The following is a 13,559-nucleotide window of genomic DNA, read 5'->3' as shown; positions in this document are numbered from 1 at the left end:
GAATGAACTTTCTGTTTCGTCAAGAAGAAATCGCTAAAAGCACGATATCGCTGTAAACGGCTAACGTGCTCGCGCGGACAGTATAAGGATATCTAGAGTATCACAATCCTGTGTTCGCAAATCACAACACGCTTCTTATACGTCACCGTGATTTTCCGAGAGAGTACGCGTGTTTCCTCCCCCCCTCCCCCCCGATTGCGTTCGTTTCTAACGTTACTTTGAAAATATCCTCAATTCGCGTTGATTAAATACATGATCTCACAAGTTTATGCCAATACGTCAAGCAAAATCGTCTTACGGCACAAGTTTGTACTTTGTTCGGAGAGAAGTTGCGCGTGTATGTGTGTGTGTGTGTGTGTGTGTGTGTGTGTGTGTGTGTGTGTGTGTGTACCATTGTGAAGTTTCATTGTAAATCTCGAGTATGAGTTTCTCGCACATCGGCGACGTATTATCACGGTGACGTAGATTCAGCTCGATGAAACAGCTCCCTAAGATATCCGCGACATTACAGGGGAAGTAGAAGATCGGATAATGGAAAGGAAAGGAACAGATGCGCCGCAAATTGCATTGCAAACGTGAATATTTCGCGCCTGCGCTCCTCTAAAAAAAAAATAAAACCACACGAATTTCGATCGCGTTTAAATTTTCTCTTGTTACACTTCCGTAACCGGATGGCAAGTCAGATGACAAGTTTGAATGTATCAGGGCGTACGCGTCCCAAAACAGATATAGAAAAAAATGGTGAAAAAAAATTTTATTTAATCGAAATCTGTTGTTTTCTTTGTCGATTGAGTTCTCGATTGAAATTAAATTGAGAAAAGGTGAGAAGATACCTGTTGCGAGAAAAAAAGGCGTCACACACTAAAGAGCGTAAGCGCGAGTTTTCAGCTCGATTATCTTTACCGTCGCGTAAATATATACATANTATATATATATATATATATATATATACATATATACACATATATATATATATATCATCGTCTCCTAAAAAATCGAACAGTGTGTTTTTGTGTGTATAGAAAGTGTATTCTACATATATATCTACATATATATCGGAATCAACATACGCGCCGCGGCGCAGGACTAACTATATATTTAATCACGCAACGTGTCCCGCGGCTTTTCCGTGCCGCGAGAATTCGTGTGCAAGACATGATATGTGAAAAGATCACCAATCGATATGTGGAGAATAAAAAGCGAGACGTAAGCTCTCGACCTGCCCCTGTAGCGTGTCGAGTATCTCTTCTTTTTAATCCTCGGAATCAATTTTTTTTTTTTTTTTTTTTTTTTTTACGCTTGAAACGCGAAACGATCGACGTTCATTCGCCGTCGCTCGAAGAATACACAGTTTCGATCACAGAGTATATGTGTATATATATGTGTGTGTATGTGTATGTGTATGTGTATATATATAGATATATATTTCTGGTTATTTTTTCTTCTTTTCTTCACAAGAGATATTAATTTGAAAGCCTATTTGTGTGTGTGTGATTTCCGCTGAAAAGAACTCGCGCGCGATAAACTGAAACGCTCCGATGAGAGGGGATCGCGGGGCAAACGATCGACCTTAGAACGAATTTGTTTGTTAGTGCGGAGAAGCTGGCGATCACGTACAACAAAAAATAAACGTGAAAGCGCAGCTTTGATTATATATCGATAAAATTACTCGTACAATAAAAATATGTCGTAGCGTGCGCGCACACGTGCACATTGTTTTTTATTATTTTTTTTTTCATTTGCGTGTTTCGATCAGATAAATCTTTCGTTTCGCTTATATTTTTATATTACCGCGCATCTTTGTCTCGCGTTTTGAATTAATAACATTATTAATTAATAACATTATTAACTAAATCTAAATCTTCTCCTTGAGCGGAAGGAACAATTTCTTTACACATATATGTATATATGTATGTGTATATATATATATATATATATATAATATATTTTTATATATAAAAGTGAATATACACATTTTCTGTAACTAGTAGACTCGCACCAACAAACGCTAGAACCCTCCAAGAGTATACGATGTGTGTTCAGTCATGACGGGAAAGATAAAACAATCGCAATAAGTGCAATTTTATTATGCAGTCGTATGGACGAATAAAACAGTATAGTCGCGTTCTGAAGTTTTATAGAAGTTCTGAAGTTTTTATATTCGATATATTCGTCGTGTCTCTTAGGATTTGTCAACAATTTCGTTCCGCGCGATCGTTCGCACCCTGAGAACTCGTCCTCTATCGTTACTTAATATCGTCGAATTCCGTTCAACGTGGGGAAAAGGGACGCGGGAGTGTCGGACGACTCGAGAGTCGCGGAGAGCGAGTTTTTTCGTCGAACGCGACGCGAGGCAACGCGACGTCCTAAAAGTAGTAAAGTAGGCGGAGGCAGCTGGACAAAAAAGTAAATACAGACACGAGAAGAAATACAAATGTCGCGAAAAGCGATCGTTAAAGGGGTCGAGAGTCGTTGTACCTGCCAACGATCTCGGCCGGTTTTCTCGAGTGTTTCGACACGCGTATAAGTTTGCGACGACGCGTCGAGACGCTCTTCTGGAAGAGATGCACGATCGAACGTCGAATAATATGCCACAACTCCGTGTCTCCGCGTCGCGAGCTCGAAACAACAGACCGCTTATTTTTTTCGCGAGCTGTTTTGTTTCGGTTTTTGTTTTTTAAATAATTAATTCGCAAATAAAATTTATAACGCGAGCGACAAAAAGCACCGATAAAGAAAATAATGAAAATTATGTGATAAAATATAGCAAATTGTTTTTTTTTTTTTTTTCCCCGAGTTTATCTAGAATTACACCAACGGAAACTAATTGGAACCTCTCACGTGACGTGAATAAGTAATCGCACGTGGCCGTAGCGCACATGCATTCGCGCTCGAGATCGGAGACACGGGCGCGCATCTTCCCGACCTTAATTACTCGGGAGTAATATATGTAATGAAGGCTATCCTCGATTCATCGCGCGGAACACACTAGCGGACAGAGAAGCACAATGGACTTGTGCACGTACGGAGAAACGGTTTGTTTCGAAAACACCGAAGATATGTACACGAAGATATGTATACGAAAACGAAAATCTTATTTCCACATCGTCTCCCTCCGTTTTTTTTTTTTTTTTTTTTTTTTTTTTTTTTTTCGAGATATATATCGTGTAACTTTTGCAAGAAACGGACGAAATTAAAATTGGGAGAAGAATTTACTTCTTTAATATATGCTGATAATTTCTCTCGAATTGTTTCTTCTCGCTTCTATTTTTTTCGGAATCACTTTGGTGCATCTCAACTCTTGCAAGAAGAAACACACTGTTTTGGGTTTTAACTAAATATAAAGAAATACGAGAATGTAAAATGTTAATACGCGCGTCTAAGATTAGAATTCATATTTCCATAAATTCTCCTCTCTCTCTTTCTCTCTCTCTCTCTCGATTCTTTTTAGATGTTTTTTATTCTTCCTGCAGAGTCTCAAACCTAACACACACGCTCACTTTTTTGTTCAAATCTTTCAAGTTTCTGGGAGACGACGTGCGCTTAGTTTCTAGATAATTTATACAAATTGCGTGTAAATTAATAATCAAAGGGTTTACTCGAGGTAAGACGTATGTAAATATTGTAGTAAGCTTAGATACGTTACGATTATAATATGTTAGACTAAACTTCTTTTTTCTTGGGAAAGACTAAAGTTAGGCAAGATGATGTTTTTCTTTTCTTTTTTGTTCATTAGAGTCTTCTCTTTTTACTCAAACTCACACTCGTACGTAATTTTTTTTTCTTTTTTTTTTTTGTTATACTCTCAGGCACACCTCATTATATTATTCACTCTGTCTCTTCTCTCTCTCTCTCTCTTTCTCTTTCACTTTCATTCTGTGTTTTTCACATCCTTGCACGCTTTTCATTCACCCTTTCGCACCAACACACTCTCATGTTTCATCTCGCATTCTTCCACTCACAAACTAGAAATAAATTCGAACTTATAATTAGCAGTTAGAACGCGCTGTTTCTCCCTCTTTCTCTCTCTCTCTCTCTCTCTCTCTCTCTCTCTCTCTCTTTTTCTTTCTTTCTCTCTCTCTCTTGGAAAACACAAGTTTCGCCTTATACTAATGGTAATGGTCTTTTCACATCTGCTTTTCTTTCTTAATGCTTCTATCGTCTCTTTTCTATTCAGCCCCTTTTGCGCTTTCACATCTTTACGCCCTTCGGCACATTCCTCTACTTCTTTCACCGCTCCATTCTTCTGTCCTTCTTCTCTTCGTCCTTTTCTCACTCGCAACCTCTCGTCAACGATACTATGTTACTAGAATAATAAATATTGCCGCAAAAATTATTTGCTACATTCGTCCCAAATAGTAATCAACAAGTTCGATCCTCGGAGTATCACGGTTCTTGGCCTCTCCGTTTACGTTCACGCGCGCATCGATCTAATCTCAATTCTAAAAGATGAACTTCAAGATATAAGATGTAACCTTCGAGCGGACGATTATGAGCGTCAGCATTATTTTTCTAAAGCGATCTAGTTTGAAGTGTTCGACAGTACTTTACAGCCAATTTACTGGATGTGTCTCTAAGTACAATGTTTGCACAAGTTTAATTCAATGAGAACTTGATCTTGAGATGGGCATTTAGGGAAACAATAGAAATTTGAAGAAATAATGGGGCCACGACTAGGCGCAGTTATAAAAATTATCGATCTTTTTTTCACTAGTTTCTTAATTTCAACTACTAGTTTAGATTCTTCGTCTTACCTGCTTTTAATGTTGAACGTTATACAGTCAAGTAATCTTTTAGTCGGTGCTAATCGACATCTCTAGAAAGCAGACGTTTAAGCATTCATCTGAACTCGTTTTAGTACGATATATTATTTCACGTTAACACAGCATTTAACTCTCGATAATCGTCCGTTGAAAGTTATCGTGTAGTCGTGTTCGAGAAGACCTCGGCGCAGCTTCTTAAAAAGCGTTCGAACGCGAAAACCATCGCAATTTCCGAAGTGTCTGTTGCACCAACAATCATCCGACGTCGGTTCTTGCACGCGCGCGCGCGCGCGCGCGTGTGTATGTATCAAGTGTTGTGAATCCCTTCTCTTCTCTTCTCTTTCTCTTTCTTTCTCTCTCTCTCTCTCTCTTTCTCTCTTTCTCTCTTTCTATTCGTGTATGTTATGTATACATTAATATCCGCTCGGTGCCGCGTGAGACGCTTTTCAATCGTCCCAGGTGGGGAAGTTGTCCTGATCGATGAACAGAGTCTTGCCCGTCGTCGTCGGCGCGGTTTGGTCGATGCGGTTGCCGCCCGCCGCTCCTTGTCTTTGCTGATGACCGCCTATGCCCATGTGCTGCTGACTCGGCGTGCCGCCAAAGTTCGTGCTACCGAATACCGGTTGGCCGAACGCGTCCAGCTGCTGGCTCTCATAGATGCTGCGATCCGGCGTTATATATTTCTGTTGCTGATGATGATCGGTAACCGTCAGCTCGATGTTGCCGGCCGTGCCGCCAGCACAATCGTCGGCGATATCTGACGCATTCGCCTCCTCCAGACTGCTGTGTTTAATACCATATTGGAAGTACATGACAAAGCCTGACGGCAAATACAAAATAGACGTGAATTAAGTGAACACCTGTGTGTGTGATTGTATTTTCAGTAAAAATCGATATGAAAAACTAATTATGTTTTGATTTACAAACAAATTTTCTATTTGCATTTGATTTTAAACGAGAGAAACTGACGCAATTACGTACCGAGAGTCATCCAGACCGTGAATCTGACTAGCGTGAGAATACTGAGCTTGAAGATAAGATAAATATTAACGGTAACGGCTATCGCGGGGACGAAGGGCAAACCTGGAGTCATGAACATTACGCTATTCCTAAAACATCGAAATGCGAGCAAGTCAATATACGCTTGGTCAATACGCTTGTTATAAAGTGTTTCGCGAATTACGACATCGATTAAACCTGTACCTGTTTTGTGGCTTTCTACTGATGGCGAGAAGTACACCAATTATGGCAAAGAGAAAAACGAATAGTAATATCGTTGTAAACGTTCCCATGTTACCTGCAAAAAAGAAAAGTAGAAAAAAAAGAAAAACTTTAATAGAAAAAAATTATTTTTTTCTATCAAATTATTCCTTGTGGAATTTATTAAAGATTTTATTTATAAAGATTTATCGAATAAAGAGGTTTCTCTCTCGTGTGTGTACAATGAATATGTTATTAAAAATTTGTATGTAGTCTCACCCATCCCACAGACAACAATCAGATCAAAGATAAGGATCAAGATATATAAAATTCCAACGAGCTTCATGACGTAACGTCCTGACGCTTCTGTCGCAGGACCTCTGTCGACCCACGGAAATATAGCAGGACAAAGATATTGCGCCGCCTACGAAACGTCACAATTTATTATCTTCGTGATGAGTGATGGTTTCTATATAAAAACCATTTTTTTTTATGTAATGTAAATATGCGCGTCAAGAAATTTAATGGGAGAAATAAGGATCGGCAATAAAAAAAAAAAAGAAAAAAAAATTCTATTTCTGTCCGTTTCTTTTTCGTTAGGTTCACGGGACAAAAATTCGTTGATCTTTTTATTTCACCGAGCTACTTCGATTCCGATACCTGCAATCGACGCTGTAGATAATTCAACGGTGGTCCTATGATCGGCGTGTTTCCAGGATATTGATGAGCGCTACCGCAACTCGAGGCGGCTGCGGCCGCGTGCACGCTTCCGTAGAATTTATTCTCCGTTCGGTCGCTGACGAGATACTGATCGTCCTTACCTAATCCCACTTCGTCCTCCTCGCCGCCGTACGTGTCGTCCGAATCCGGCGACGAACTGTTGCACCTTCTTACCCGTCGCACCTGGAAAATGTGAACAGATTCGATCGTGTGTAAATTTTCACTACAATTCGAAAAAAAAAAATTGAAGACGGCGCCGAGGAGTCGTTTCTAAATTGCTCATGCAAACACAAAATCGTAAGACAAAAATAAATATATAACAATTGCGAGTAAATGTAAACTAAACTTGTGCACGGAGAAAAATTGTGTTGTCTTGTCGTGTGAAAATGTTGTCGCTATAACGCGTTGTGACAAGAAAAGCGTGAGATATTACGCGTCGTCGCGAAAATGCGATAACACATCACGTCTTACTGTGATGCGTTGTCCGTTGCTGGTGGCATTGAGCTCCGACTGAACTTGGACCGAAGTCAACGCGCTCGCAAGTTGATCAGGCCTGAGCTCTTTGCCGTAAGTCAGCTGACCGTTTCCCTGCGTCTCTTTCGTGGGCGAGCGACACGGTGTCCTTAGACTCTGCGGCAGCAGTTCGACCAGATTCGTCGAGTGCGGTTGATACCGCAGTATCAGCACGCAGGTGGACACCAGAGTGTACGCCAGCAGAGTACCTGCAAATAGCAAAACGTATCATCACGTTCAGATAAACGTAAGTTCTTAACACTTTTCGCATCTTTTTGTTGCAATTTTAATTCCATTATATGACGCGTCAGTAAACTACAAAACAAAAAAAAGAAAAAACAAACTGTAACGAAATATAAATAACATAATATAATATAATATAATTTATAATATAATACAATTAATGAGTAATTTTATTTTGTTGTATTGTGTTATTTTTTTATCGTTATATCAATTAGATTGTTTAATATAAAATCTCACCGATCGACATCATCTCCACCAGCACCTCCAACTGTATCAGCAACGCAACTAGGGCGGCACACAAGCCGGAAGTTAGAGTTGCAATCGCGGGAGTTCCCGTTGTCGGCCAAACTTCGCTGAGGCTCCTGAGCGAGTGGAAAATTTATGCGTTTTGAGATCAAACTAACATTCGCGCAATTCTCGTATTAAAATGTAAATTACACGTTATTAGAACTCCTACCGAAATATAAGGCCATCCTGAGCCATCGCGTAAACTATTCTCGGCATCGGAAACATGCTGCCGAACATGGAGACCGTGAGACCCGCCAGCGCGCCTACCGCGACAATGTACTTGCACTTATAGGCCCCGACTTGACCGAACATCTCTACCAACGCCGAGTCCTGATCGACTTGGTGATACGGAACTGAAATATGAAAGAGGCACAATTGTATATACAGTGTTTTATTATTTTTTTTCCAACTCTTGTTTACGTTATAAAAAAAAAAAAAAAAAAAAAAACGTAACAAGTTTTTCACGAGATATCGAAAACAGGCGCGTGATATTCAGAGCAGTTTTTTTTTTTTCTATCGATTGCGCACCAAAAGTCTATACAAATTTCACGAATAAAATTGCGTTAGACAACGTACAACGTTTCACACACAAATTCAGAGAGAGAAAGAGAGAGAGAAAGAGAGAGAGAGAGAGAGGGAGACACAACGGCCCGCCAGGGTGTCTCGTGCCTAAACAAGCGTGTTTCGTGTAATGAACAACCGATAAGCCCGGCGTGTTCAATGACAGACAGAACACGTCAACGCGTTACGCGTGACAAGAATCAACGCGGTAGAGCCAATCGACATTTTGCTCTTACGAAAAAGCAGCATATTGATTGGCTATCGCGTCGCTTCTAGCCGCGCATAACGCGTTGACGCGTTCGCAGGAGCCCTTTAATGGTCTACTCACCAATCAGTGTCAGCACCATGCTACTGGTGACGTAAGCGATGAGAATTATGATCAGCGACGAGACTATGGCGAGGGGGATACTCCTCTTCGGATTCGTCGCTTCCTCACCGGTGGTGGCTATTATGTCGAAGCCTATGAAGGCGTAGAAACACGTCGCCGCGCCGGTGAACACCTGCACAGAGAGATGAGAATATCAAATTGGTGTCGTGCGATCAAGAGAGCAGAAAAACAAATTTGCTCTCTCAAACACAATCGACAACTCTCCTCGAACATTCATTCCTTCAAATACTGCTCGCAACATTGAGATATTAAAAAAAAAAAAAAAAAAAAACAGCCGAAAATGTAATAAAAAAAGAAATAAGGAAGAGAGCGAGAAGAGCTTGAGTGAAATTACATTCAAACTAGCTTTATCCGGCGGATGAACGTATATCTCGTAACGCTTTCATCGAACTTCTCTCCCGGAGAGAAAACTTCGACGCACGATGTACTTATTAAAGAACAATTTCGCATTAGCTAAATCGACGTTCTTGATTCTTCAAAAAACAACGTTCGCGGAGACACAATATATATACATATTATATATATAATATATATATATATATACAGAAGCGCGTATAAAATAATTGGAAATCGATAAGACCCTTAATTGCTCCGACGTGAATTTCGCTTTTGCGGTTTATACATAAATCACCCACGGGAGTTTAGATTTGCGGCGAAATATACTTCGCTTTTAGATACGATATTACGATGTGTGTTTGCATATTTAACGTTTGCTCGAAATAACCGATTATGAATTTCCGATGAGACGAGAGGAGAGGGGGAGAGTCGAAAAATATAAACGCGTTCGAGAATAATTAATCGACACGCAATACGAAGAGTATGTCGCGCAACGAAACATTATTTATCCGTTTTCCATTATCGCGGCGGCGGCTCTTTTCGCAAAACAAGTAAAAATAAATAGAGAAATCACTTGCAAAAAAATAATTAGTCTCAGCGCAAGAATGAGCATAGAGTGTCGACTCGCGCGGTTTGTCATATCTTGTCTTGTCATCGGTGCTGCCAATTGGCTGGAAATCTCTCTCGATTATTACAGTTTCGCACGAACCAACCGAGTTGCACAGGCTGTTATATCCCTCGCCTAACAAATTACTCTCTCTCTCTCTCTCTCTTTTCTCTGCAGGAAAAAGGGAAAAAGAGCGTTCAAGCGAAACGCCATTCCCCTTTTGCATCGCTCGAGTTAATTATCCAGAAAATCAATTAAATTCGAACAAACCGAAAATATGGAGATATTAGAAGCTCATCTGAAAGTGCGAAAATTAAATTTCCTTCCCCATATGCGTTGGATCAGGTGGGAAAAAAGATTATCGCAGGATTGTCGCGAATTCTCGCACATTGGAAAGGAAGGATTATGTAACCGAATGTGTGTAATATCCTCCTTTCATATGTTCCGTTTCGTGTTCGTCGCGCTGTTGTGCGCCCACATGTGTGTGCCGCACAAAAGCGCAGTTAAGTCGCGATTAAAAGTCGCCGATGCCAACGGGAGGATGCGACGCAAACAGCGTAGTTCAAATACTTGAGAAATACGAGAAATATCCCGTGTGTTCCAGTCTGCGGAATTCCATTAGCGCAGAACGAGGAAAACTCTCGCGGTGGCGGAGCCTTTCTCTCTCTTTCTCTTTCTCTTTCTCTTTCTCTTTCTCTCTCTCTCTCTCTCTCTCTCTCTCTCTCTCTTTCTCTCTCTCCGCGTTTGCGTCGCAAACAATTCCCGAGAATGTTTACTCCGTCGGAGATATTGTTGTGTACGTGTGAGGTTCTTGCGCGAGCGCGGTTTTGCCACTTTTCGCGCGTGGAAACTCGGAAAAATCGCGAACGAGAATTTATACGCGACGAATTTGTGAAAATTATCACGTCCGACGGAAAAGCAAAGTCGCGTTTTAAGGTAATTGCTCTTCCGATAGAAAAAAATTCTATACCTCTCTAGTTTACTTTTTTTTTTTTCTACCGCGCAGAAAGTGTAATAGTATATAAGTCGGCGGATTTTATATAAGACGATATACGAGCGATAAAAACCCGAAACGACGGATGGAAGGAACGGCCGTGAATCTTTCAGCAGGACAGCTGACCCTGTTGGCTTTTGCACACGTTATCTCTCTTGCGTTCTTACATTATCCAGAAAACTCAACCGACTATACCTCTAAATAGGTGCTCTGAAGGGAGAGAGAAAAAATAATTTTTTATTTATTTTAGTCGCGTACTATGTAATTACAATTAAGTAGAAACGTTTGTTTGTTTGTTCGTTTGTTCTTGTTAGAGAAAACGTGAAACTATTGTTCAACGGTAAAAAAAAAAAAAATAATAATAATAAACTACATTCGCACATAAATAAATACGTGCGAACAACCATTCGAGGAAATTTCACATTTTTCTTCGAAATTTTTGCGATGTGGAAGAATCGCGGCATGAAAGACCGTAGATTACACCGGAAGTAAAGAGATAAATCTTAAGAGAGACCCCGGCGCGCTGGAAAGCTTCTTCTGTATTGCATTTTGTCTGATTGATTTATTCCCCGGTTTTCGACGGGGAATTGCGATCGCGAATGAAGCGGGAAATCAACAGGGCCGCGGGTATCAGACAATAAACAAGTACGTCTTGAACGCGAAGACAACTGAGAGAGAGAGAGAGAGAGAGAGAGAGAGAGAGAGAGAGAGAGACCGAAGAAGATAAATAGAAAAGCTATGCCTCGCGAAAATAGAAAAGACCAACAATGAAAGAGATAGGATAAAGAAAGAACTTGAATAAAAAAGATAGCGATCTTAAAAATAGTTGTATTGCAAAACTTCAAAAATAAACTTGCACAATATATCATTTTTGTTGCATATAGTTTCTGACTTTTAAAACTAAAATATCAATCAATGTCTGTTTAAAATACACAATGTATGTATTTTATTTATAAAAAAAAAAAAAACAGACATTCATCATTTATTTAAAAAAAAAACCAAAGTATTTTCGAGAGAACGGCATTGCGCATCACATATTTTTCTCTTATTTTGCGACGGATACTTAGAGAAGAAGAAAAAGACTGAAAATGCACGTTTATCCGCGGCAGAAACTGGAAGCGTCTGTGTCAAACGAGACGTCGCGTGTCAAAAGAACCCACCGCACACAAGTCTCTTTCCTCCGCAAGAATTCTCGTCAAGCAGACGTGCCCTTAAGGGGATTTTTCCTTCTTTTCACATACTCGCGATACATCTTCCGTTCGCGTATCCTCCAACTTCCGCGCGGTTATGGCTCGCCGTCGACGAAATTTCGCCACAGCTGCTGTACCAGATTGGGGATTGTACGTGACGCTTCCCGGCCAAGGGGCTTTAACGGACAGCGAGGAGTTGGAGCAAGCGGGTTTAGAAGCGCCGAGGTCACAAAGAAACTCGAGGCGCGCTTACTCTCACTCGTTTGCGCCTCTCCGATCTATAGACTTTGTCTTCACACATCTTTCTCGCGGCTCCCTCCATTCGCCGGAGTCTCCGCAAAAGGTTTCGCTCCCCCCTCTTTGCTTCCGAATTTTCGCGCTTCTTCTGGAAATCCCATAGAGTCCACGCGTTATGATCGTACATATCGCGCTAATATTGCGCCAGAAGAGAGGGCGAGAAAACGACGGCGAAAGAAAAGGCAAAACCCGGGAAGGCGAATAACGAAATCAATGTAGAGAAAATCAGAAATGTGTGTCGCGTGTCGGCAAAATAATTCTTAATTTTATACGTAGCGCGTTTGTGTGCGTCACGTTAAAGAAGCTCCGCGGCGAGCACCTCGGTGATGACACGTACGTACGACACATGGGATCTGTAAAAGTCAAAGGTGCTGTCCCCGGCACGTGTATTGACGCACACACACACACACACAGATATTGAACATTATATCAATAGGAAAAGGTCTCTCGCGGTCTTATTCTACGTGAAACGTGATGAGAATTCTCTCTAATTGAAATTATCTATATAGAGCGCGACAAATGCAATAACGTAACAGGCGAAAAAAAATATATATATATATATATATATATATATATATATAACGAAATCGTAAGTTAAACGTAAAATGCAAACGAAACTTTGCTTGCAAATTGCGAAAGGTCATTAGATTAATTGAAATGATTGCGCGCGCCGGATATAAATATTTGTTCGCGGAACATATCGCATATGTGTATACGCGTATATTACATACATAAACGTTTATATACATTCGTCTATTAAAATATTATATATATATATATATATTAATTTTCTTTATATAATATTCTAAGCATATATGAATATATGAAAATATCGTTTAATTGCGGCGCCGCGCGTATATCTGTGAAATGAAAAGGGAGAATGTACTCTCACGGCTAACTACTCCATAAAGCAAATAAATTTGTAGCACCGTCCAATGTTCGGTCACCGTTCATTTTAATTCGCGTAGGTGTATGTGTGTGTCATCGTGTCATATATGATGAAAATCGTTGACACCGCTGGAATATGGAGTAAAAAGGGATTCTCTACGTTTTGCATCACGACGCGAACGCGCGGAATATAATGGCGGGTGTATAGTGGTTTGCCCCGTTATACTCGAAGTGCGCGCGTAAAAATGGACATGTTATCAATATCATATGTGCATGCGCGTGCACACACGGCACCTCGTATTATGAGTATTGTGCGTTATTGCGAACAATGTTACCTTCTCGAATTCTGTAATATCCGCTAATCGTTTAAACAAAAAAACTTCACAACGTTGCGGTATGACAACGAATAAACAACCCTCCATTGTCGCGGAAAACAAAAAAGTATAAATTACCAAACCGCGAATTATGAGACGCAGCGTTGTTTTGTACATATTAAAAAAAAAATAATCTCTTTGATCTTCATATTAAATATAAAATTTATTTAATATGAAAATTCAGAAAATGCAATTTT

At 40.2% G+C, this 13,559-nt stretch overlaps 1 protein-coding gene across 2 annotated transcripts in view; it reads right to left on the bottom strand.

Annotated features, from left to right (window-relative positions):
- Positions 1–3,186: 3,186 nt before the first annotated feature.
- The window catches only part of LOC109855346 (cationic amino acid transporter 2), a 53,727-nt gene continuing 43,354 nt past the window's right edge, over positions 3,187–13,559 (bottom strand). Inside the window, exons 6-15 of one of the 2 annotated variants that reach the window (XR_002250281.1) lie at positions 8,617–8,788; positions 7,897–8,080; positions 7,677–7,801; positions 7,155–7,405; positions 6,624–6,866; positions 6,243–6,387; positions 5,967–6,060; positions 5,745–5,872; positions 4,755–5,583; positions 3,187–4,306 (exon numbers count right to left, since the gene is read on the bottom strand). Coding sequence is in view for 1 of the 2 variants with exons in the window: in XM_020429515.1 (XP_020285104.1) it covers positions 5,210–5,583; positions 5,745–5,872; positions 5,967–6,060; positions 6,243–6,387; positions 6,624–6,866; positions 7,155–7,405; positions 7,677–7,801; positions 7,897–8,080; positions 8,617–8,788 (1,716 nt within the window). In the remaining variant the exon portion in view is untranslated. Of the gene's footprint in view, positions 5,584–5,744; positions 5,873–5,966; positions 6,061–6,242; positions 6,388–6,623; positions 6,867–7,154; positions 7,406–7,676; positions 7,802–7,896; positions 8,081–8,616; positions 8,789–13,559 lie in introns of both variants that reach the window. The other variant, XM_020429515.1, reaches the window with a different exon arrangement.

The sequence above is a fragment of the Pseudomyrmex gracilis genome, unplaced genomic scaffold (genome assembly GCF_002006095.1).
Source record: "Pseudomyrmex gracilis isolate BER0280 unplaced genomic scaffold, ASM200609v1 scaffold_87, whole genome shotgun sequence".
Lineage (NCBI taxonomy): Eukaryota > Metazoa > Arthropoda > Insecta > Hymenoptera > Formicidae > Pseudomyrmex > Pseudomyrmex gracilis.
The sequence above is the reverse complement of the archived record's forward strand: the minus strand, read 5'-3'. Positions and strand labels throughout refer to the sequence as shown.